General features: G+C 39.6%; 2 protein-coding genes across 2 annotated transcripts; both read right to left on the reverse strand.

Annotated features, from left to right (window-relative positions):
* Window positions 1-3,576: 3,576 nt before the first annotated feature.
* LOC121873991 lies at window positions 3,577-4,346 on the reverse strand. The gene is made up of 2 exons (XM_042377871.1): window positions 4,196-4,346; window positions 3,577-3,929 (listed from the first exon to the last, which is right to left on the reverse strand). The coding sequence occupies exons 1-2, from the start codon at window positions 4,331-4,333 to the stop codon at window positions 3,759-3,761; spliced, it is 309 nt and encodes a 102-aa protein (XP_042233805.1). The 5' UTR covers window positions 4,334-4,346; the 3' UTR covers window positions 3,577-3,758.
* Window positions 4,347-4,910: 564 nt separating this feature from the next.
* Window positions 4,911-26,064, reverse strand: LOC121873992. Its single transcript, XM_042377872.1, has 3 exons — window positions 25,885-26,064; window positions 25,220-25,450; window positions 4,911-5,221 (listed from the first exon to the last, which is right to left on the reverse strand). Exons 1-3 carry the CDS (start codon window positions 26,056-26,058, stop codon window positions 4,931-4,933), a joined length of 696 nt encoding a protein of 231 aa, XP_042233806.1. The 5' UTR covers window positions 26,059-26,064; the 3' UTR covers window positions 4,911-4,930.

Raw genomic sequence — 26,064 nt, forward strand, 5'->3', positions numbered from 1 at the left:
GAGTGGAACAAGCTTAGCATCTTTGTAGTAAGTGTTGGAACGTTGGGAAGTTTTAAAAGGAGGCTATATAGATTCATGGATAATAAAGAGTGGTTGTAACTCTAGACAGGAGTTGCCATGCACAGGCCAACCGGCCTATTGCAGACTCCATATTTTCTTATGTTCTTATGTGGTTGGAGTAGCGTTTAACCGAATCCTGCGAGGAAACACGAGGCTACAAATATGTCTCATCAGTCCATTCCCAGCTTTGTTCATTCTTACGAGAGATAAGAAGCATTGTATTTACTTGGAAAATACCCCTTTATTATTACCTTGTAATTCAATTGTCATTATATAATCTAGTCTCACTAGACATATCGAATATGTATACATGAATTTGAGTAATGCCATGTACAAATTAGAAAATTTTGTGATTAACAAGAAGTGTAACCATTGTTACGCTGTCTTTTAATTTACTTTAATATCCAGGTTCTACGCGTAACCAAACAAAAAAAGTGAAGTAAATCAAAAAGGAATAAAAACAAATAAAGTAAACCTTTAAGAATTAAATTAAATTAAATACTAATACAATAAAGAGCCTCGTAGGCTGTCACAACAAATTGATTCACTATCGAAACTTTTAAGACACAAATGATACTAAAACATCGAAAAATCAAAAGAACTGCTTAAACATATAGAATAAAAATAAAACACTGGATTACGTTAACACTGCGTAAACATATAAAATAACTAACACTGCAATTAACTATCGTGAAACAACAATGAATTACTTAAATGTAACTAAGCAAGCACTGATGGACACATAAGAGACATGAATAGTTACTCACATAGATATACCACATTGGTGGCGACAGGAACAACACAGAAATAAAATATAGTATAAGTAACAGGTGACGGGTGTCATTCAAAAGAACGTGAACTGAATGACAAGAGGACTGGACTGAACTCCGTCTGCTGCCGTGATACTATATATAGGGTCGGCTCCCGCCACTGAGACACGCCTGTGAAACATGGGTCGTTTAACAATGCAGATGGTCGTTAGAGAAACAAAGAATGCTTGTTACAAAACTAAATGAAGAAATAAGATAGGCTTGAACAAATAATAACAGTTAAAACCTTAACAGCACAGGGTAAGGTGACTAGAATATATAATAGTAAATATAACACATCATTACAGGAATAATATGGAACAGCATGGAAGCATGTTATAAAAAATAATAGAAAAATATGACACGGTCATAACACTTCCACCCCATAAAATATAATTTTGGCTTGCACAGATTTTGATATGACATAAGAGTTCATTCTGTGGGTCTAGATAACAGATCAGCCAGCACATTGTCTGAACCCTTAACATGTGTAACATGTAAATTATAGTTCTGAAGGAACAAACTCCAGCGAATTAATCTCTGTTTTTTTAATTTGAATGTTTTGAAAAACTGCAATGGTTTGTGATCTGTATAAATTACAATAGGCCTACTTGGTAAGAAATAATAACTGAAATGTTGCAAAGCTAGGAAAATTTACAGCAATTCTTTTTCCAATGTTGCATAGTTGGTTTGAGCTGGATTGAATTTTTTGCTATAAAATGCCACTGGGTGGTCTACACTGTCATCATCCTCTTACAACAGGACAGAACCTGCAGCAAGATCACTAGCATTACAGGCTAGCTTGAAAGGCTTAGAAGAATTAGGGGCTCTCAAAATAGGATATGAGCATAATACATTTTTCAAGTATTGAAAAGAATCCTGACACCTTGAAGTCCAACAAAATATATTACCCTTCTTCAACAAATCAGTGAGGGGTAGTGCCAACTCGGAAAAATTACAAATATATCTCCAGTAATAATCCACACAACCCCAAAATCTGCAGACTTGTCGTTTATTACATGGAACAGGCATCTGAGAAATTGTCACACAAAAGTTGAGCACAAACAAATTCTGACTTAGCAAAGTTTATAACAAGTCCTACGTTTTCTAAGTCAGTGAAGAGAGCGTCTAGCTGACATAAATGGTCTGACCAAGTGTCAGAAAAAATTACATCATCTAAATATACTACACAACCAGCCAAATTGGCCGTGACTTGTGACATCAGCCTTTGAAAGGCTAATGTCACAAAACTGGAGATGTCTTTAGCACGACGAGCACTTGCCAAAACCCTCGAAGGCAATCAATCTTAGAGAGGAACTTGGCGTTCCCGATTGCTTCGATGCAGTCGTCGACTCTTGGTAGAGGGAAGCTGTCCTTGCTGGTGACGGCGTTGACCTTGCGGAAGTCGATGCAGTATCGAAGAGTGCCGTCCTTCTTTGGTACTAGAGTGACTGGTGAGCACCATTCGCTGGTAGGGAGCCTGCTTGAAAGGCTTAGCAGAACCAACATCAATATCATGCACCACGGCAATGGTACAGCCAGACCTGTCTTGGAAGACAAGAGGATGTTGTTGGATGGCTGCCAGTACGTCAGCTCTCTGGTGTCCCGGTAGATGCTGTAGCTTCTCCTGCAACTCCACGGAGTTGGACTGCCAAACCCTGACTGATGACAGGGCGAGTAGACTTGCCCCTTCTTCTTCCTCTTCTTTCTCACCGTCTACCAAGAAAGTGTCAACGGCACACACGGGAACTGGATCATCAGCAACAGATGGGGATGCTGGGCGTGTGTGGTACAGCCTGATGGTGTTGACGTGACATAAGCGCTGTAGTCGGCGCCTGTCAGGGGTAGAGATAATATAATTTGTGGGGCTTACCTTCTTCACCACTCTATATGGCCCACTGAACTTCGCATGGAGCGGCTGTCGATGTCTCGGCAAGAGAATGAGAACTTGATCTCCTATCTGGAACTCTCTGTGTCTGGCACGCTTGTTGTACCATGTCTTGGTCTTGGACTGCGACTGCTGTAAGTGGTCTGCGGCAAGGCTCCAACAATTTAGAAGTTTCTCTCTAACCTCTCCTACTAAACTTAATACACTAATGCTCTCTTCACTACTACCTAACAATCTATCTCTAATTATGTGCAGAGGACCTCTTCCTTGATGAGCGAAAACACGCTCGTAAGGGGTAAAAACTGTGGTTTCATTCGGGGCATCCCGAAGAACAAACAAAATATAAGGTAAATCTATATCCCAAGAAGACTCATACTGCAAAGCATACTTGCGCAAAATAGTTTTTAAGGTTTGGTGTGAACGTTCTACTGCACCCTGAGTCTGGGGGTGGTAAAGAGAAGAAACACAATGAACTATTCCCAACTCTGTTAGGGCTTCCTTGAAAACTTTTCCTACAAAATATGAAGCACCGTCCGTTTGAACACGGTACGGCAACCCAAAGTGGCTAAACAGGTCAAGCAAACATTTAACAAGGGCCTTAGCAGTAACTTTCCTAAGAGGTACAGCATGCAAGTACCTAGTGGAGGTATCAATGACTGTAAATAAATATTCAAACTCACTAGAAGTTTTAGGCAGAGGGCCTACAATGTCACACTGTACTGTTGTAAAGGGCTCAGGTACGTGAGGTACTCTTACAAGTGGAAAAGGTGGGATAGCCTGATTGGCTTTGCCTACCTTTTGACAAAACTGACAGTACTTACAATATTTAGTGACATCTCTCCTCATACCTGGCCAATAGAACTTTCTGGCCAGCCTGTTGAACGTTGTTCGGACACCTTGATGTCCAGAATAGTAATATAATAGCTATGTTTTTTCGCCAAGTTTAAACATCCAAAAAGGTTCTTTGTATATCCAGTATCATTAATAGTAACTGATCAATATTACATAATGTTATGTCGAGCAGTGGTAGCCAAATCTTGATCTTGTATATGATAATAGTGGAAGAAGATTTCAATAAGGAAGGTACCGAAGGCGAGGCAACATCCAAGTAGCGACAGGTAGAAGGCTCCCTGAAGGTGGTCCAACGTCAGCACCACTTGACCGCTCTCTTGCTGAAAGATGAGGCAAGTATAATGCGTCCCCTGTATTGAGATCTTTTATATCATGAACATCATGTCCCAGCAATAAGATGTGATGTATTGCTGCGACCATAATAGCCTGATGGATACCAAGGCGTTGTCATGATTTAGTATAGTCATACACCATGACACTGTTGGAAGAGTTGATCAGTTGTAATAATCAAGACATAGTTAACAGTAAACTTAACTATACCGAGCAATACAAGTTACTTATGGAGCTACGTTATAACATTCCTTACCTCAGTGTACAGTGGCTGCTCCTTCCCTTCTTCTTCTGTGTTGTTCTGTTTAAACTCATTCTTTAGGACATCATCCAACCATAGGCTCAGGAGTCCAGCCTCGATCAGTCGTTGTTTCATCTTGCTGATCTGCTTCATAAATGGTGCACCTTGTCTGTGTGGTGATATATATATATATATATATATATATATATATATATATATATATATATATATATATATATATATATATATATATATATATATATATATATATATATATCACATACGACTCGTAGTTAACCAGTTTAGTCACTCCATGACAAACCTATTTTAGTATTGTTAATATATTGAAATTCTCCTATGGATGACTTTCTCCCCTTCGTTTTATTATTATTATATCATGTTTGTACTATTTATGTTACATGTATATTATATTTCAATCAAGTAACCATTCACCAATTATGTAACCGTTAATTATTATAATTATTAGTAGTAGTAGTATTAGTAGTAGTAATATTATTATTATCATTATTATTATTATTGTTATTATTATTATTATTATTATTATTATTATTATTATTATTATTATTATTATTATTATTATTAATATTATTATTATTATTATTATTATTATTATTATTATTATATTTATTATTATTATATTTATTATTATTATTATTATTTAGCAGGTATACAGGGACATCTTTTCAAATAATAAAAGTTAATGATAGTATCTTTATACACTTTAGCTCTTCAAATAAAGAAATATTTATATGGAATAATACATACTTGAACTGTAATTTCATCATGAATTGCCTCAGAAAGTATTAATTGAAAAAGGGAAATTTTGTCACAATTTACTTGCCTGAAACCCCAGACGTTGCCTCCAAAAATGGGATATTCGGTGGTGCCATATTGGTAAGGTGTATTACCGTACTTGTCGGTGTAGTGCCTAGCCACAAAAATCTGGATCCACGTCTTGAGGTAAATGAAGGAGAACTCGCCAGCCAGTGTATGCTCCAGCCAATTTTCCGTCTCAAAAACCTGTTTGTGACCTCTTTAAATACTTTTATGAGTGTGTTCCAGATGCAGGTCCCTTACCGTAATAGTAACAGATACTGAGATATATATATATATATATATATATATATATATATATATATATATATATATATATATATATATATATATATATATATATATATATATACAGGTTGACAACAACACTTTATCCGAAATTCTGAAAACCGAAAGGCTCTGAAAACCGATTTTTTTTTGTGCAGCCAAACTTTTTTTTTTTTACAGGGATTAGCCCACTCAGGCATAGATCACTGACCCACATCGGGGACTGGGTGGCGAAAATGTAATAGTAATACTAATTATAATAATAATTATTCATAGTAAATACAAATTTTAATAAAAATACACCAAAATAAAAAAATAATGATAATAATAATAATAATAATAATAATAATAAAATATAATAATACCATTAATAATATTAATAATAACAATAGTACTGTATTAATAAAATAATAATAATAATCATAATATTAATAATAATAATAATAATAATAATAATAATAATAATAATAATAATAATAATAATGATAATAAAGAAATGCAAGAATGAAAAAAGATAAAAAGTGAGAAACACGACCTAGTAGGCAGCTATCAAACAGGGAGGTACTACCGCCTGGGAAGATATTGGAAGCATAATGTGCTGTCTGTGGTAGATCCTGCTGCCATTGGCATTACAAAAATTGTGACCAAGTCCCAGGTTGCTGATCTGACTTTCTGCCTCATTTACACACAATTGCAGGTTTCAATTTTTTTCTCTTACTATTGACAACACAACATACATATATCGTTTCTCACTTTTGATTATTTTCTTTTAATTTTTGTATTTCTTTATGGTTCTTTATTATTATTCTTTTTGTATCGCTATCATAATTTTTTTTTTAATTTTACTTATCTGAATTATTATTATTATTATTATTTTTATCATTATCATTATTATTATTATTATTATTATTATTATTATTATTATTATTATTATTATTATTATTATTATTACATTTTCGGCCCCCAGGCCCCGATGTGGGTCAGTGACCTGTGCCCGGGTGGGCTAATCCCCGTAAACAAAAAAAAAGACCTATGAATTATTATTTTATTATTATAATTATTATTATTATTATTATTATTATTATTATTATTATTATTATTATTATTATTATTATTATTATTATTATTATATTTTCGCCCCCCCCCCCAGGCCCCAAAGTAGGTCAGTGACTTATGCCCGGGTGGGCTAATACACGTGAAAGAAAAAACTAACCATTCTGAAAAACGAAAAATTCCGAAATCTGAAATGCCTCTGGTGGGGTGAGGTTGTTGATTATATGTAGAAGTCCGCGAGCTTTATGGGCTAATGAAATGTATATGGAACCTCGTGTTTCGAAGCCGGATTTGGTAAAATGTTACTCTGATCACCTAAGGGGCACGAGTAATTCCCAATTGGAGGTTCACGGCGCCATCAGCTCGATGAACAGGCTTTGTGTGAAATATAACAGAGTCTAGAACTGCTTTTAGTGTCCTAGTGGTCTAGAGGTATCGTTCCCCTGTCACACCCATAAGATCGTGGGTTCGAGTCCTGGCAGGGTGAGGTTATATATATATATATATATATATTTATATATATATAAATATATATATATATATATATATATATATATATATATATATATATATATATATATATATATATATATAACAATTTGCGGGGATGAGTACAGTCTGTACTCATCCCTGAAAGAATTACATGCAAGCACTTGGGAGCTTCGTGTTTTCTTTTTCCTATATTACTTAATAATAAGACGTATGAGCAGGCTTTGTGTGAAATATAACAACCCCTAGTATGGGTTTTCTTAGATTAGTTTCGCCGTCGTATCGATCCCTTGTTCACAGACAGAGGTTCGGGGTTCGATTCTCGAATAGTAAGGTATTTTTAGATGAAAGTCTGCATGTATATGGATTGCTGATAAGAATATTGTGTGTGTGTGTTTTTTTACGCTGAACAAGAATAATCCCAGATCAAATTTACAAAGCAACTGACGTTTTTACCCAAAGGTGATAAAATTTTGTATTGCTACGACCCTTCTTTCACCGCTTACCCAGCTTCCACCACCAACGGCGAAGATCGTGTGTACAGAAGCAGTAAATAACACAAGTACAGCTCACATATCTGGGGTGGTTCTTCTTCTGTTCAATGTTAGATAGGATGGAATCAAAGGCATTTCGTCTTATTAACTCTCCTCCTTTAGTTGATAATCTCTCTTCGCCGCAATGATATTTCACTCTCTCTTTTTACAAGTACTTTAGCGGGCAATGTTCGGTGCATTTGGCATCCTGTGTACCGCTGGCAAGGCCGTGGGCTCATAACACTCGTCTGTATGGGTTTAGGTCACACTAGAATAACCAGTTATAGTATTTTTATTTTTTATTTATTTGCTCTTATTGGCGCCTTTGACGGCAGCGGTAATAGTGAGGAGAGTTCGGTAAGCAGCCGCCCTTGGAAAGAACGACCCGCTCTCATCCCCTACTGCTGCTGTGTTGATGATGCTGTTGCTCTCGACCCCGGTGGCGTCTATCCGTCTCCTCCCCTTCCTCTCTGTCTTTCGTTCTTCTCCTCTCGTTTGTGGGGACGTGGGCTGCTAGTGCCAGCGTGGCCAGTACATCCTTCTTTCCTCACACAGCCAAACTGTGGAACGCCTTATTCTGTGTTTCCATACTATTACAATCTGAACTTATTTCAAAAGCTGGTTTTCCGGCATCTTCGTGGTGTAGATTAATATACAGTAGACCTTTTCTCTTCTATTTTTCCTTATACCCCCCACCCGCAGGCCCCGTTGTGAGTCGATGACGTGTGCCGGGTAAGAGTATATACAGACAAACAACAGGCAGGTAGATTTCCACCAGGTCACAGAAACACACTTGTGAACTATAATCTGCTTTAATAATCACTAATTCTTCACAACGCTGTTCACAGGGTAAAGTCTACACAACTGGACTTCTCACTTCGATTATACAGTATAGTCAGCATACTACCAGTGTACAGTCTGTAGTCTTTTCACTTTTGTATTCCGCCACAACAATTCCACAGTACTCACACAACAATTATCTTCAGTTGTTCTACTAGGCTGGTACTTTACACTCTGAGCAGAAACGGTCGACTCTCTGACCAGATGATGATGATGATGATAATGAAGTAGAGTGACAAATGACTTTGCCATGGGAGGAGAGGAGAGGAAACAAAACAGGAAGTAAAGTGTTAGGAGTGATAGGAGCCTAGCTGAGTCAAGGTGATTGGTTGGGGGTGGGGGCCATATGAGCGCCCACCCGACCAAGGGAGGCCGGGAGGGGGAGGGTGAAGCTAAGCTAGCTAGACAGTCATTAGTATAATGTGTGATAATTTATGTTCGTTATAGTGGGGCAGCTAAATGCAATTTTTCAAGAGAATCATGCAACTGGTGATACAAGCACAAAATTTGGAATGGTAATTCTCTTATGGTTACTAGTCAAGTCTGCCTGATTGTCCATTTAAAAATCAAGATGGCCTCCCTATTGACCTTCAAAAGTTGATTTTCTTATAGAAATTGATGTAGTTGGTCAATCTGAGTGATCTTGGTGTCGATATGAATGTTTTCAAGCATGCTCAAATGATTCTTTTATAGTTTTAAATCCATTGTAACATTTTTTTATACAAAAATAACACTTAGTAAAAAATCTAATAAAAGAACTTACTAAAAAAGTACTCACTATTAGCACTAGGTCCTGTGACTTCTCCTGACAGTACATCTTTGTGCATTTACTGCTGCTCACAATGCAGCTGCAAAGTGCTGTGCAGGAAAGTCCAGACAGCACAGTACACAGTACACAGACAGAAAAGACTCTGCTGTACCACATGAAGCCACTCCTGCTTCAACAAGGGAACCGGTCCAACCACTGTCCTGTAGTAGCGTTCCTAGTGATCTCAGTGCAGCCATCTCTGTAGATCCCCGAACATAATAACATAACTGTCTTCTCCATACTCAGGCCAATGCCGTTTGATTTGTTTTGCCAGGACATACAGTGGCTGGTCAGCAGCTATGACTGGGATCTGACCTGGGTTCAGAAAAGCCACTGTATCACGAACGTTTTCCATGACATGCTTGATGGTTTGCCAAAGTAAGAATGATCTCGAAGCAGGGGAAGCAGAGACGTAATTCTCACTTCAAATGGCTAACTCCTTCTGTGCTGCATGGTGAGCTGCCCGTGATGCCAGAATTCATCAGCCACATCCTCAGTGAGCAAGACCTCTTCCTGCAGGTGTGACTGGATTGACTCAGGTGCTGGCAATGACTGAGGTGCTACCAAGGAGATGGGATTCTTCATAATATAAGCTGGTCGGACATTGGTGAATGCCTCTGGAAGCTCAAGAACTTTCTTGACCATCGTATCTGCATTCCGTCTGGTGGCTCACGCTCCTCACCAGCCTGCTCAGGGCTTGGATGTTGGAAGATGGACACACTGGTCCCATGGAAGGACGTTTTGGCCGTAGTCGCAGTGGGGTTGTGGTCAATGTTGTCCACTGCTGAAGTCGTGAACAACTGCTTCCTCAAGATTGGTGGACACACCACTCCATCTTCCACGTACTGGCATACAACTGCTTCTCTAGCTGGGCTGATAATTGTAGAACCATCAAACTTCTTCCTCACATAGAAAGCATTCTGTTGCTTTGGGGTTTCTGAACATTCGTGGTATCTTGCTACTGCCGCTCTCCTCTGTAGCAACTGCAGAGGTTTGCCTTTTCTGAGCTCTATTTAACTTTGTGTTGTTGAACAGAAGTCTGCAACTCTCATGATACTGTGCCTTGTTTCTCCTCAAGGTCTCCTCTATCCCATCATCTTCAACAAGTCTTGCAGGGTCAAGCTTGATTGGCAGTGCAGTGATTGAATGAAATAGAGGAATATTCCTTGCCAAGCTCTTGTAACCGTCATCTCCTTTTTTTGGCAGGATTTGCATGTGGAGACTTAAGATCTTCCTTCTTATCCTGTTGACAAAGACAACACTTTGCCCAGTCAGTGAGGAATGATTTGTTGGTAGATTTTGTGTCCATAACTATTTTTGATCTTCAGGGCCGAGGGTTTATCCTTTTACCACCCTGATGAGCACTTTCTTGTATGGGATACAACTAGGTTCATGCCTTTTGCCCTACACCTAGTCCGATCGTTCATCCAGTGTCATTAGTCCCGTGCGATCTGTACACCATCCAGATAACTAAAACCCCGTTATCCTTGGCTCGGCTCTCCCGCGCTGGCACATCCTGTCAATTCAGGTGCGGCTGCTTAACTCATTTGGGGTTGGTTAAGCAGCATTTGGGACACTAAGCTGTTGCAGTATGACATGCTTTTTCTTAGCTGACACTGAACCCCATGCTGGGTTGCACAGCAGTGATGTCACCAGTGTGCCCTGGTAGTGCCCGACAATCACTCCCTCACATGCAGAGACCCTCTGCATGCTACCCTCAACTAGTTGGAAAAAACATAAAACCAGTACATAAAACCAGTCATAAATAAGACAAATATATATCTGAGAGTATCAGAAATAGAAAACATCATCTGAGCATGCTTCAAAACATACATATCGACACTTAAGATTATTTAGATTGACCAACTACATCAATTTCTATAAAAAAAATCATCTTTCGAAGGTCAATTTGGCAGCCATCTTGAAAAATGGCCGCCATCTTGGATTTCCAAATGGCCAATTAGGCAGATTTGACAAGTAGCCCCAAGGATATGATCATGCCAAATTTCATGCTTGTATCATTATTTGCACGATTTTTCCATTATCCGCTCTATTAATCGTGGTTCAATTGAGGACAGAGCCACGCGCAATGGAGAATGAATATCCATACTATTCCTGTACTTTGTCTTAATGACACTCATGGTTGAGAAGCCAGTCTCGCAGAGGTATTTTGAAGGAAATGGGAAAAGAGTTTTCAGAGCAATTTTAGTAAGTTCAGGATATTCTGCTTTCACTTTTATCCAAAAGGAACCAAGTGATGTTGTCGTTTAGAAACTCATCTTCAATCCTTCGTCAGCATCCTGCTCCAACAATTTATCCTCCATAGTGACACTTGAGTCATCTCTCAATGACATAAACGGATTTCGGATCCATCCATTCCCTTTCCGTGGATCTTCTTCTGCTGGAAAGTAACGCTGAAAACGTTCTGCCAAATTCGTCAAGTGTTCTCTGATGACAATTTGTAGAGATGTAACATTAAGGTCTTCGCCTGCATCGGCGATGACTGCCGCTAATTGGTGAAACATGTCATAACAATCTCTTGACACTCGACACTTCCATGCTTCTAGCTTTTGTTTTTGTCCATCGATCTTGTCTGCCATTGTAAAACACGAAGCTATTCTTCCCTGCATGGAGGTGTTGAGATCAATAAAGATGGCAAATATATCAGCCAAATAAGCCAACTTGGCTAGCCAATCCACATCTCAGAACAATTGTGACCAATTTGGTTTTTTGTCCTGAAGAAACTCAGCAAGCTCGTTTCGTAGCTCAAATACTCGACAGGACTTTTCCCCTCGATAATCAACGTACATCGGCATGCAATAGGAGCAGTTTATGATCAGCTCTCATATCATCACATAATGCAGTGAATAGTCTCGAATTTAAAGAATTTGCTTTACATGGTTCACAGTTTTTACAACCTCACTGAGCACACTGTTTAGTTCTATTGAAATTTTTTTTGTTGCATTGTCGCAGCGCCATCAGAACATATGCCTACACAAAACTTGAAATCCAACCCACATTTGTTAACGATGTAGTCGCTCGCAGTCTTGAACACTTCAGAACTAGTTGTTTTTGTTGGTACGTAGTGAAGCAGAGAAAAAATCTCTTCCTTCAAATCACCCTCATGTTCAAAGCGCATAAGAACACAAGAACATGAGAATGGAGGAAACTGTAGCGGGTCTATTGGCTCATACTGGACAGTCCCGTTTACACCCAACCCCTATTACTCATATACCCATCCAACCTATGTTTGAAGCTATCCAGCGTGTTCCAGTTAATGATGATGTTTGGTAACTTGTTCCACTCGTCCACTACTCTATTTCAAAACCAATGTTTACCTATTTCACGCCTAAATCTAAAGTTGTCTAATTTAAAACTATTGCTACGAGTTCGCTCCTGGTTGGATAGTTTGAGTACGTTTGTAATGTCCCCTTTGCTTTAACCTTAACTTCCATTTATACACCTCGAGCATGTCTCAATTACTCTTACGTCTTCGAGGGCGTACAAATTAAGATGCTTCAACCTGTCTCTGTGCTCACAAGGTTCCTAATGCCCAGGATTAGTCCTGTCAATCTCCTCTGAATTCTTCCAAGGATTCTATATCCATCTCTGTAACACGGGTGACCAGAACTGAACCATGTGAATCCAAGGGAGGCCTCAAGCTCGAGATAGCTTTAAGATGACCTCGCTAGTCTTGTAACTAACACTCCTTTGTATGAACCCAAGTACTTTATTAGCCTTGTTACGAGCAAAAACACATTGTTTACTTGGCTTAAGATTCCTACTTATCATTACTCCTAAATCTCTCGCAGTCGGATTCCACAATGGCATCGTTGTTCATCTGGTAACTGGTTTCCCTGTTTACATCTCCTATACTGAGTACTTTACATTTGTCCACATTGAATTTCATCTGCCATTTTTCAGACCATTCGAAAAATTTGTTTAGATCTTCCTGTAGTTTTGCGGAGTCCTTGTCAGATTTAATTACACGTCCTATTTTAGTGTCATCAGCAAATTTACTTATGTTGCTGTCTATGCCGATATCTATGTCGTTTATGTATATAATAAATAATAATGGTCCAAGTACTGAGCCTTGGGGAACTCCACTAGCGACGTTGCTCCAATGGGATTTGGTGCCGTTAATGCTCACTCGCTGTTTCCTGTCCTGTAACCACGCCCTAACCTATTTAAGGATATTACCTTTGATGCCATGTGCTTCTACCTTTCTAATTAGTCTTTCGTGGGGGACTCTATCGAAGGCTTTGCTAAAGTCGAGATATACCACATCATAATTGTGCCCCTCGTCCACCGATTCGAAAACTGATGAAAAGAATGTTAATAGATTAGTTAGGCAAGAACGTCCACTTGTGAAGCCATGCTGGGAATCATTGATCAATCGGTGCTTCTCCAGGTGATTTCGAATAGAGTTTGAAATGATTGCTTCCAGTAATTTGTCTACTATTGATGTTAGACTGATTGGGCGGTAGTTAGAGGATAGTGATCTATCCCCCTTCTTGAAAATCGGTATTACATTCGCTATCCTCCAGGATTCTGGTACTACATCCGTTTTTAAAGAAATGTTAAACAACTTTGCTAAAGGCATACTAAGCTCTTCCTTACATTCCTTTAATACTCTGGCAAATATCTCATCGGGACCTGGTGACTTATTAGGCCTTAGTTTGTCTATTTGCTTGCTAACATCGTTACTAGTCACTACTATCTCGCTTAATTTATTTTCTTCACTATCTTTGCATAGAGTCGGTGCCTCGGGTATCATGTTAAAATTTTGGATGGTGAAAACTGTTGAAAAATATTTATTCAGATTATTGCTCATTTCTTCGTCGTTATCAGTTAGCTCGCCGGTATCTGACTGTATTGGTCCAATCTTTTCTCATGTTTTAGTTTGATACATTTGATAGAATCCCTTGGGGTTTGACTGCGCCTCCCTTGCTACCTTCAGTTCATTATTCCTCTTTGCTTTTCTTATCTCGGTCTTAACCCGACCGGCTAATACCTTATAATAATCTCGGAGGTAAACTTCACCACGATTTATTCTCCTACCTATAGCCTTCCTTTGTCCAATAATATTCTTTAAATAATTATTTATTCATTTAGGGTCATTGTTGTTTGATCTGAGTTTTCTGTATGTTATGTTCTGCCTTTGTGCATTAAGTAACTCATTATTTAAATTCTTGTTGTGGAACTCGTCAACCTCAGATCTCGTGATCAGGTCATCCTCAACCGTCAGGTTTCATCTTCTCACCTGCTCAGCTGACGGACAGCGCATGGCTGACTGAGAAGGGACATCGAACAAAGTAGCACTGCCATACTCTAGCAGACTTGGTAAGTTGCCCAAAAATTATAATAATTTTTTTTACTATTTATACGTTTTATTTTGCATTTTTGTATTACAGATTTGCCCCTCGAGTGGCGCAATACACTAGGTCGGGGGTGGGGACATATAATCGTAACATATCATTTATTTTTACGAATTTCGTGGACCATCTGTGTCACCCACTGTTGGTGATCCTCCTTATCCTAATATCTCATATCAGATTCCCTTTAGTTCTATGAATCTATGAGAATGAATAAGACGTTAAGAGTAAGTGTGGAGGATATGATAACAACCATGTGTGTGTGTGTGTGTGTGTGTGTGTTCATCTAACGAAAGGAAGACTTTGTTTTTCCTACAGTTATTCATATCTAAAGTACGTCTTTTATGAATCCTATGTTAAATTTATATCTATTTTATTAATCTCGTTTAGTAGTCAAGATTTTTTTTTAAGTATGAAAAGGAGGTGTGGAAATACGTTATTTTACCTCACGTTGCATTTGGGACCTTATGCCCTCTCAGAAATTAATAACAAGACCGACGTAGCCTCCACGAACGATTCTGAACCACACGGAGGCACTGACGATCCATCCTGGCATGAAGCTGCTCCCAATACTCAGGATGTGACAACACTTGACTTGACAGGTGTGGGCGGCAAATGTTGTCGGTTTGGTACGTGTGTGAGGGGACTCGGCATCAGTGAGAGCCATGGTTGTATATACAATAGACTACTCAAGCATCCACAAGTGTCAGCTTCGGAACATTACGATAAACGGACTTCGTTACCAAATCAACTCAAAACATTCCAGAATTCTATAACCAAATTGATTATAAGAGGCATCTGTGTGTATGATAATGTATAACAAACAGTGTCTATGTATATGTGTGAGATATACAAGGTTATCGGGTTCCAAAGACCACAAAACGTGACAGGAGAACACAAAACGCATTAACCCTGTGTTCAAACCTTCGTCAGCGCGTCAGGAACCAACTGGAGACGAGTCATACAGTATAAACCGTCGCCGGAATCACCAGCGACAGAGAAAAGACTAACGGGTTTTTATTTATCACCCAAATTTATCTTTATGGTTTTTAAGGATGACGACTCGCCCTGTCCTAATATGTTTTTTTATGAATAGCATTTTCACCATTTGTGATGGTTTATGAATTGAGATTGATAATGGAACGGTAATAGCATTTATGAATGGTAAGTAACGATATAGAGTGCTTAGTAACGATATGGTGATTAAGTAACCATTGAGTGGCTAAGTAACGATATGAGTGTATAAGTAACTATATGAGTGCTTACGTAACGATTAAGTAATGATATGTGTGGTAAGTAACGATATGAGTGCTTAAGTTACAATATGAGTGTACGAAAGATTAATAGGAGTTCTTAACTAACGATTATGATAACGATATGAATACTTAAATAATGATTATAATAACGATATGAATACCTAAATAACGATATGAATACTTCAGTAACGATTATAACGATATTATCATACAAGATCATTCATTAATTAGACTTGGAAAGGCAAGGTAAAGGAAGGCTAATACTCACTATAATTCGGGTTAAATCAGCTTATAAGATACGGGTGACTTAAGTTAATAGGTGTTAATAGATTTTATCGTGGGATTATGGCGGCGTTTGGATGAATGGCTGAGTATAATAAAATCATGAGTTTTATTGAAGGTTTCTCGTCATTCTAGTTTGTATACATCTTTGTTTCTGTATGTTAGTCACTCTGTAAGTTTATGTGGTTAATGAGTGTATTTTCTCTGATTTTTCTTATAGTACCGAGATAATACTGCTTATAGTCTAGCTGAGTGTAAAGTCTGTAAATGATTCAGTTTAGCTCGAAAGGACTAGGAGGTCAGGTGTATCTGAGTTCTCACCAGTACTTAAATTGCACCTGGAGAACATGAGTGACTTCCATATTCAGCTTAGTATTGCCGTGTAATTAGTAATACAACACAGTGGGTATCCACAGTAAATTACATCATAATTGTTCTTATTACCATAAGATGATATATTTAGTGGATTAGCACTTAGAATAGATTATTAAGTCAATTAGAGGTTTACCGTAGCATGTGTGTGTGTGTGTGTGTGTGTGTGTGTTACAGTATATAAGGACAGTGTACATATAAGTCGTTCAGCTGTCATCATACATCATACTGAGCGAATAATCTGTGTGTGTGCGTGTGTGTGTCTGTGTGTGTGTTGCAGTGGGCAGGGGAACTGCATAGGCCCATGTTGATACGTCCTGGCGACTACCAACCATTTCCCTGCTGCCTTGCAGATTAACCTTGGTAGGTATAAGGTTATGGGAGTAAACCTGAAAGAAAAATCTGCGGTGGAGCCCTGCATCAGGCAGACATGCTTACAGAGCTCAACAAGACCCCAACGGTGGTATAGGCGGAAGAGGTGACCACCATGGGAACCAACGACTACACAGGCAGACGAAGGCAATGCATGATGAACAGGCTACTAAGGCGAAACCCAACAATCTGGTCTATCGGCAGTCCATTGCAACTCTTCCTCTCCCAGTCGTTGCAACACTTGCACCACTGGATCAGGAAAAGGAGAGCCAAGGTATGGCTGTAGCCGTGCTCCTGCCGTACCACATAAATCAACTCATCGTGCAGCCATCATCCAGCTCATCCTCTCATCATCATCAAAACACCTATACCACCAAAAGATCTATGGCGACGGGAACAGGCAGGATGACTGCCAGGATCTTTAGTCACAACTCTGCACATGGGCTGCACGGATAAGATGGTCATTTATGCACTGGGATCTAGGCGACAGTACAATCCAATCTTGTCTGTGCGACTGAGCAACCTTCGAGAGCCACTCTGCTCACCCCACACACAGAAGGGCTACAAAAGGTGCCCTAAACATAGCCTGCCTAAAAGAGACATCCTGACTGGGCAACTGCAGTAAGATCATCCTTATGGGGTCGAAAATACGACCAAAATCACAGATCCAAACAAAAACAAACTATGCAACCTCTTATGGGTGCTGCATGAGTATCAGGACCCTTCTGGATACTCGCACAAATGAGCGTCCTTAAAGAAGAACTGCCCTTGTGGCAAAACAGCTGGCTAGGTATAACATCGACATAGCAGTCATTAGTGAGTCCCAGCTCCCAGCGGGTTGATTCACAGACCGGGGATCTGGCTATACCTTCTTCTGGAATGGTAAGCCTGTTGCGAAGAAGAAACCGAATTTATGGAGTTGGCACCATCCGCCAATGCATCCTACAGGCTAACTAAAATGCCTATTCTAATCAACAAGCGCCTCATGATGCTCCGAGTCCCACTGAATCACTCACGTCATGCATTTTCATCAGTGCATATGCCCCAACACTGAATGCAGAAGATGGCTTCAAGAAGGCCTTTTGTGCCGACTTCGACAGAGTGCTAACCTCTATCCCCAGAGGAAAGTTTGCGCCCTGTGACTTCAATGCCAGAGTTGGTAGAGATTGACATTTGGCAGGTAGCCATGGGGAGAAATGGACTAGGCAGTGTAATCCCAATGGCCTACTCCTCCTCAGCAGTGTGCTGCACACCTTCACTATCACCAATATTTTGTTTAGGCAGGCCGACAAGTTCAAGGGTTCGTGGCAACACTCACCACATCAAACACTGGCATCTCATTGACTACATCATTGTTAGAGAAATAGATCGACGTAACGTCCTCGTCACCTGTGCCATGCGTGGCTCAGACCACTGCGACACTAATAATCGGCTCGTCAGAGCCAAGCTCTCACTTCATGTCGCCCCAAAAAGGCGAAGGCAGCAAGCCTCTAAAAGAGGTTTTAGCACTAAGCGTCAGGAGGATCAACGGTAGTACATGTTTCAGAAAGCAGCTCAAACATAGGCTGAAAAACAAACCGACAACGAACAACCCAAATCCTAGTGCCGATTGGATATTCTCAACAATGTCATGAAAAAAACTTGCAGGAGACCCTCGGCCAGATCGAAAGAATACACCAGGACTGGTATGGTGAATGACAATCAATATACTCATCAATGATAAACCTGGTGCTTTAACTGACTAGTAGAACAACCCTCAGTCTCGGACCGAAGCAGATACCTTCCAAGAAAAGCTGAAGCCTAGAACCTAGCAATCTAAAGAATGAATGGTTTAAAAATAAAGCATGTGAAACACAAAAGTTTCCAGGTCAGAACAAGATGCGCAAATTTTCAATTCCCAAAACATTTTATGGGCCAATCACCGTGGCGCAGCCCTATATTCATGTGAAAACTCCATAATTAAAGATGATGATGGCTCCTTCAGCGCTGGAAGGAGCACTCTACTGATAAACCGAAACACCGATGTTGACGTCCTGAATACCCAGCAGGTACTCAGCATCCAGAGCTGACCCGCCTCGGCTATCCTCCACACCCCTGAATAAGGTAGCTACTGACATCAAACAGATGAAAAATAACAAAGCCTCAGGGCCTGATGGAATCCCAGCCGAGGTGTATAAAGCAGGAGGACCTCTGCTTACCAGTGATCTCCTCTCTTCTGAAGAATATGGGGAAAAGAAATCCCAAGCTCTTAAAGACCCCTCCATCACCAATATTTCTAAGAACATGGGAGACTGGTCAGACTGTGGCAACTACCACTGGATCTCCCTGCTGTCCGTAGCCGCAATTTTTTTCCCTGAGTCCTTCTAAACAGACTTCTTCCTGAGGCGGAAAACTTCTTCCCAGAATCTCAATGTGGCTTAGACCATCAGGTGGAACCACTGACTTGATCTTTGCTGCCCTCCAGATACAGGAAAAGTGCAGAGAAACAGCATCATGACCTGAACATGGCTTTCATCAGCATAACCAAGGCCTTCGACTCGGTCAACAGGAGGCCCTCTGGTGGACTCTAAGCCGTTTTGCTGTCCCCTAAAATTCATCCTCATGGTGAGTCAACTCCGCGATGGCATGGCACAATGGGACCCAGTCTGAGTTCTTCCCCATCCAAACAAGGGTGTGTACTGGCACCAATCTCTTTTCCATTTTCTTGGCTGCCTTCCTTACTCGTGTCAGTGCCAAATTAACCGTCAGGGTGGACATCGAGTACCGGGTGAGGGGCGTCTTTTCAACTTTTTTTTGCAGGACGACCTCCTCTTGTTGCTCACACTGAACGTGACCTACAGGAGATCTTGAACACCTAAGCAGATGCATATGCACACTTCGGCCTTAAGGTGAATGTACGTAAGACTCACACCCTCTTTCAACCTGCCCTGTTTCAGACACACATAAGAACATAAGAACCTCTATGTTACACACTCTCGGTATCTCGGGTCTCCTGTCCACCACCGCGGATATCGACGAAGAGACTCATAGGATCAGATGTGCATCTCAAGCCTTTGCAGAATTCGAAACCGTGTCTTCAACTGAAGGGAGCTGAAATTATCTACAAAGTTACACGTATATCGACCAGTGGATCTCCCCACCCCTACCATATGGCAGCAAGACATGGGTTACATGGAGGTACCTCAAGGTTTTGTAAACTTTCACCAACGTAGTCGACGTTCCATCCTCCGAGTTCGCTGGGGATATAAAGAGAAGAAATGCTTGCTGACGCCAACTGCAGAAGCATCGAGGCGACCATTTTCCCATGAACAACTACGTTGAGCTAGCCATGTTATCCTCATGGACGACATTAGACTGCCAAAGCAGCTACTTTACAGTCACCCTAACGAATAGTAAACATAACGCTGGAGGCAACTGAAAAGGTATAAGGATAGTGAACCTTGTAGACATGTCAGCACACTTTATCCTGGATATCCTTCATGGATCGCCAGGCTCTTCTCTGGAACTTTTACATTGAAGCCTGCCATATATGTAGAACTTGGGTACGTCAACGCCTGGGGTTTTTGAGGCAAACTCGTCTTCACCTGTGAAAGTTTTGAAAAAATGCAGTGAGGGTCATATCAGCATGGATTGCCATTTTGATTTTGGAGGACTCTTCACCAACTGATATACTCTTTGTCCATTTTCCAGGTGAATGGCAGATGAACTACTGTTGGACATCGTTGTGTATGGGAAAATAAAATTCTCATAACGCTTCATTATTGCATATATAACGGCCTTGCTGAAACTGTGTCACCTCGCATCGCAGATTTCCATCCTTTTTCCCAATGCCAAACATCAACTTGGTCAGGGCCTTTGTTGACGTGTTGTATACTTGATGGACTTATTTAGATTGCAGAACTCCATTGATGTACTTTGGGCCGCTTTACTCAAAAGGATTGTAAGGGACCACCCATTTGTTGTCTACTGTTATTTCACTGTGTGTTCCAGTTCATAACACTGCTGTAAAACCTCCGTCGCATAGCGCTCTTCCTCTCCTAGCCACTGAGGATAGCATCTTCTTCCTCTGAGTATCCTTTATCAAGTCTTTTGGGAAGTTTTTGGTGCAACGTCCATCTTTCATGCAGGAAGTGTCTGTTGAATGTCCCTTGGCCCACAGATCATTTTATGTGATAATCTCATGAGAACTGGATCTTCTTCGGGATCAGGAAATTCTGCTCGTATGCAGTTGTCAATCATATTGGTCAAGTTTCTCTTTCAGCCAGATCAAGACATACTGGGCATGTGGTAGACCTCGTTTCTGCCACTCAGTAGATACATCTTAGCACCGTGTGAGGTCAAGATTGATCTTTTGTAAGCAAGTCCATGAGTTTGATCACTTTCTGACGAAATGTCTCTCGCTATAATGTCATGCCGATGCTTGTCCTTTCTGGCCTTCATTAGAGCTTCTGTTATGTCAGTCCACTTTGGTTGCATGTAAAAAGTAATGAAGAATCTGGTCGTCCATGAGTTTCTGACGTGAGTCATGGCATCCTGGAATCTTTCATGCGTAGCCATCGCGGACCTCAGTGAAGGGAAGGGAGAATCTTACTACTTTTTTGCCGCACCAGTCGCTGGATCTGTGTGAGAATATTGAAGTGATATACGTCTTTACCTTTTAAGAAGATGAGAGGAATGCTGCAGTGCATCATAGGATCGATGTGTCTCTGATATTGCTTGTGAGCAGCTCGTGTCTCATTTTGGTATGATGTCTCGTTTCTCAAACTCTTGACCAAAACAATCAGGATGGCTACTTCATCAACTTCTAAGACATTAGATCTTCTTTCATGTTCTCCCTTAGGGGTGTGTGTCTTCTTTGATCCTGACTTTGTACTCGTCAGAGAGCATGTTTTTACAGGGCGTTTTTTAAATGACTATACATACGTGTTGTGCTCATGCAGCATTTCTTGGATAAATAGGACTTGGCTTCATTTCTGACACCTTGAAATTGCCACACCTGATAGTAGTCTGCTTTTAGCGTTCTCCCATGGAGAAGTAGATTTGGAAGAACTGTACTGCTCATCACGACCAGTGGAAGAGGATCCTGCTTTGTGATAGATTTGACTGGACTTTGAATGTTGGTATGTATCGTGCTCTGCGAGAACTGCTCTGGTAGCTCAAGGATGTCTCATCTGGAAGCATGGGTATGCTACTGTATATTTTCAGAAGTGTTTGACTCTGGTGTTGTTCCCAGCATAGAGTCTTCAATGGTTGTGGTGGTTTTCCAAATTTGGCAGTCATGCCTTCCCATAGAGCGGCACAGTCAGCAGATTCTCTTTATACTTCTGTTTGGCAGTGTTCACATTTTCTTATCCATGTTGCCAATGACAACAGAGGATACTTTTCATATTCTATCTCTGTCGCAGTTAAATGCATGCTGCTCTTGCAAGTGAATTTACTGTGTATTGCCTCTTAAATTCTGGATCCGCAGCTCTCTGTCTATTAGCATTCAAGCAAATTTCATCGCGACTTGATCATTTTCTACTACATATAACAGCATCCATCATCACTACATATAACAACATCCAACACCACTACATATAACAACATCCAACATCACTACATATAACAACATCCATCATCACTACAGAAAACACCTTCCATCATCATGCCGCCCTCTAGGCCACGGTGGACGCCACCCTCGGGAAGCTCCACATTGTCTCACTGTTCAGTCCCCAAAATTTCTTCTTCCATCAATAGTTCATTAACGGTGTATAAGTTCCACCATGTTTTTCCTACGATACAGCAAGTTATATTTTTTAGCATTAAATTGTTATTATTTTATTGTCTAATCATCACTACATATAACACCACCCATCATCACTACATATAACATCATGCATCATCACTACATATATCACCATCCATCATCACTACAAATAACACCATCCATCATCATTACATATAACACCACCACATCATCACTACATATATCACCACCCATCATCACTACATATAACACCATCCATCATCACTATATAAAACACCATCCATCATCACTACATATAACACCATCCATCATCACTACATAACCCATCCATCATCACTACGTATAACATCATCCATCATCACTACATATAACACCATCCATTATCACTACATATAACATTTTCCATCATCACTACATATAACACCATCCATCATCACTACATATAACACCATCCATCATCACTACATACAACACCGCCCATCATCACTGCATATAACACCATCCATCATCACTACATACAACACCACCCATCATCACTACATATAACACCACCCATCATCACTACATATAACAACTTCCATCATCACTACATATAACACCATCCATCATCACTACATATAACATTATCCATCATCATTACATATAACACCATCCATCATCATCACCACATATAACACCATCCATCATCATTACATATAACACCATCCATCATCATCACTACATATAAAACCATCCATCATCACCACATATAAGACCATCCATCATCATTACATATAACACCATCCTTCATCATCACTACATATAAAACCATCCATCATCACCACATATAACACCATCCATCATCATTACATAAAACACCATCCAGCATCATCACTACATATAAAACCATCCATCATCACCACATATAACACCATCCATCATCATTACATATGACACCATCCATCATCATCACTACATATAAAACATCCATCATCACTACATAAACACCACCCATCATCACTACATATAACACCATCCATCATCACTACATACAACATCATCCATCATCACTACATAAAACAACATCCATCATCACTACATAAAACACCATCCATCATCACTACATATAACACCATCCATCATCACTACATACACCACCACCCATCATCACTACATAAAACAACATCCATCATCACTACATAAAACATCATCCATCATCACTACATATAACACCATCCATCATCACTACATAAAACACCATCCATCATCACTACATATAACACCACCCATCACCACTACATATAACATCATCCATCATCACTACATATAACACCATCCATCATCACTACATATAACACCATCCATCATCACTACCTATAACAACATCCATCATCACTACATATAACATCATCCATCATCACTACATATAACACCATCCATCATCATCACTACATATAACACCACCCATCATCACTACATATAACACCACCCATCATCACTACATATAACACCATCCAACATCACCACATATAACACCACCCATCATCACTACATATAACACCATCCATCATCACTACATATAACACCATCCATCATCACTACATATAACAACACCACCCATCATCACTACATATATCACCATCCATCATCACTACATATAACACCATCCATCATCACTACATATAACACCACCCATCATCACTACATATAAACACTCCATCATCACTACATATAACACCACCCATCATCACTACATATAAACACCACACCCATCATCACTACATATAACACCACCCATCATCACTACAGATCGGTAAAAGTGTTTCCGAGATTTCAAAGTGACACAAAACACAAACAGACATACTTTATTTGTATTATTTATATATATATATATATATATATATATATATATATATATATATATATATATATATATATATATATATATATATATATATATATATATATATATATATATATATATATATATATATATATATATATATATAAGGGCAAGTGTGTTAGCTTGTGTAAGTGCAAATGAGTGTGTATTTATATGTACATGTATATGATGGACATATGTGCCCAAAAAGAAATATCTTAAACTACAAATGAACCAAAATAAAAAAAACAATAAAATCAACAAAATGTTAAAAGCTCTCTAAAAATCGATAACAAAATTAATTATAAAAACCAAGGAATGAAATCGCCTTCTTGACGAAAGCTAAGGTACTCCGTTGTTTCCATTTTCCCGTGTGATTTTATCAAGATATATATATATGTACCATCATCCAGTAGCACATGCAAGTAAAGTGTATGAGAATATCTCACTCATACTTCATCCAGTCTTTCAATCCATACATACGGATCTGAGCAGCATCTCCCACACATTAACCCATACCGCACAGAAACAAAATATACCATACAAAAAATTAGGTCATATATGAATGATCCAAAGGTGGATGACCAAAAACCTTAAACATGAAAGGAAAAAAGAAAGGAGTTTATATCAGTGAGATGCTCCTCCCCTCCCTTTAATTTCTTATAAATCCCCTTCCTTATTCATATGTCATGTTAAAGTTTTTTGGTCATCCACCTTTGGCTCATTCATGTATAACCTAATTTTTTTGTATGGTATATTTTGTTTCTGTGCTTTATAGGGTAATGTGTGGGAGATGCTACTCCGTATTGATAGATGGGACGTGTGTGCGTGTGCGTGTGTGTGTACTTGGAAGGAAAGAACGTAAACTCATATTTTCATATAAATGTATGTGACAGCATCAACGTAAGGTACTTCGTGTTCACTAACCTCCATATTTCTATTTATTTCTAGAACATCAGGATCAGTACTTCCGTTGAAGTAGAGGAAATTACCTCCCTCAAATTTATAAGAACCCCAAGACCAGCCATCTCGGTTGAGGAGATCCTGGAAGGTGTTAATGGGCGGGTACTTGCCCTGGACGGAGAGGTGGGCGATGAGGGAGGAGCGGTAGCCTGTGGTGACGATCACACACACCAGGAGCCACCACCCTATCAACACCTGTACCAGGATTTACCACACACTATAAACATCACTCACACAATAATGATCCATCACTTTACCGCAATAACTCTCTGTCGATAAATCTACCTAATGTTTTATTTTGTTAGTTGAAACAACACTTAATGGATAACTCCAGAGGAGGACTTTTAAATACACCCATAGGTGGTCTAGACAAATATAAATTACGTATTTTCATGCCAAGAAAATTCATGAAAGGTTTAAATAACTATTTTATTTTGAATTGATATGTGTATGACATAAAGAAATAGGGCTGATTTATTAAATAATTTTATAACACCATCCTATGCCTGTCCTCCTTGGCCGTGTTATTTCTTCAAATATCTAAGCATCTCCTGTTACCAACTCTTTGTTATCAAACAAATTATTATAAATCTTATTTTATGGTCAGTAGCATATAACATAGTTCCTACCCGGCCAGTGCTGTTAGTAGGCAGTGTAGGGATAGGCGCTAACAGCATAATCCCCCAGGTATGGAAGACTGTGGGCACCAGGCTGACACCGAGCTCACCTGACACCCACGACCACGCCTTCTGCAGCAGCCACAGGATGACACCCATAAATGACGTACACACTAAGAACGACATCCAGAC

Source organism: Homarus americanus, unplaced genomic scaffold, assembly GCF_018991925.1.
Source record: "Homarus americanus isolate GMGI-L3 unplaced genomic scaffold, GMGI_Hamer_2.0 scaffold25827, whole genome shotgun sequence".
In the NCBI taxonomy this organism is placed as follows: domain Eukaryota; kingdom Metazoa; phylum Arthropoda; class Malacostraca; order Decapoda; family Nephropidae; genus Homarus; species Homarus americanus.

Excerpts from the sequence above, each read along its gene's own strand:
- LOC121873991 (XM_042377871.1), bottom strand. The coding sequence starts at position 4,333 with ATGAAGCAGATCAGCAAGATGAAACAACGACTGATCGAGGCTGGACTC. Across the intron at positions 3,930-4,195 it reads AGCAGCCACTGTACACTGAG|CAAGAGAGCGGTCAAGTGGT; the intron begins GTAAGGAATGTT and ends CTCATCTTTCAG.
- LOC121873992 (XM_042377872.1), bottom strand. The coding sequence starts at position 26,058 with ATGTCGTTCTTAGTGTGTACGTCATTTATGGGTGTCATCCTGTGGCTG. Across the intron at positions 25,451-25,884 it reads CTACTAACAGCACTGGCCGG|GTGTTGATAGGGTGGTGGCT; the intron begins GTAGGAACTATG and ends ATCCTGGTACAG. Across the intron at positions 5,222-25,219 it reads AAATAAATAGAAATATGGAG|GTTTTTGAGACGGAAAATTG; the intron begins GTTAGTGAACAC and ends GGTCACAAACAG.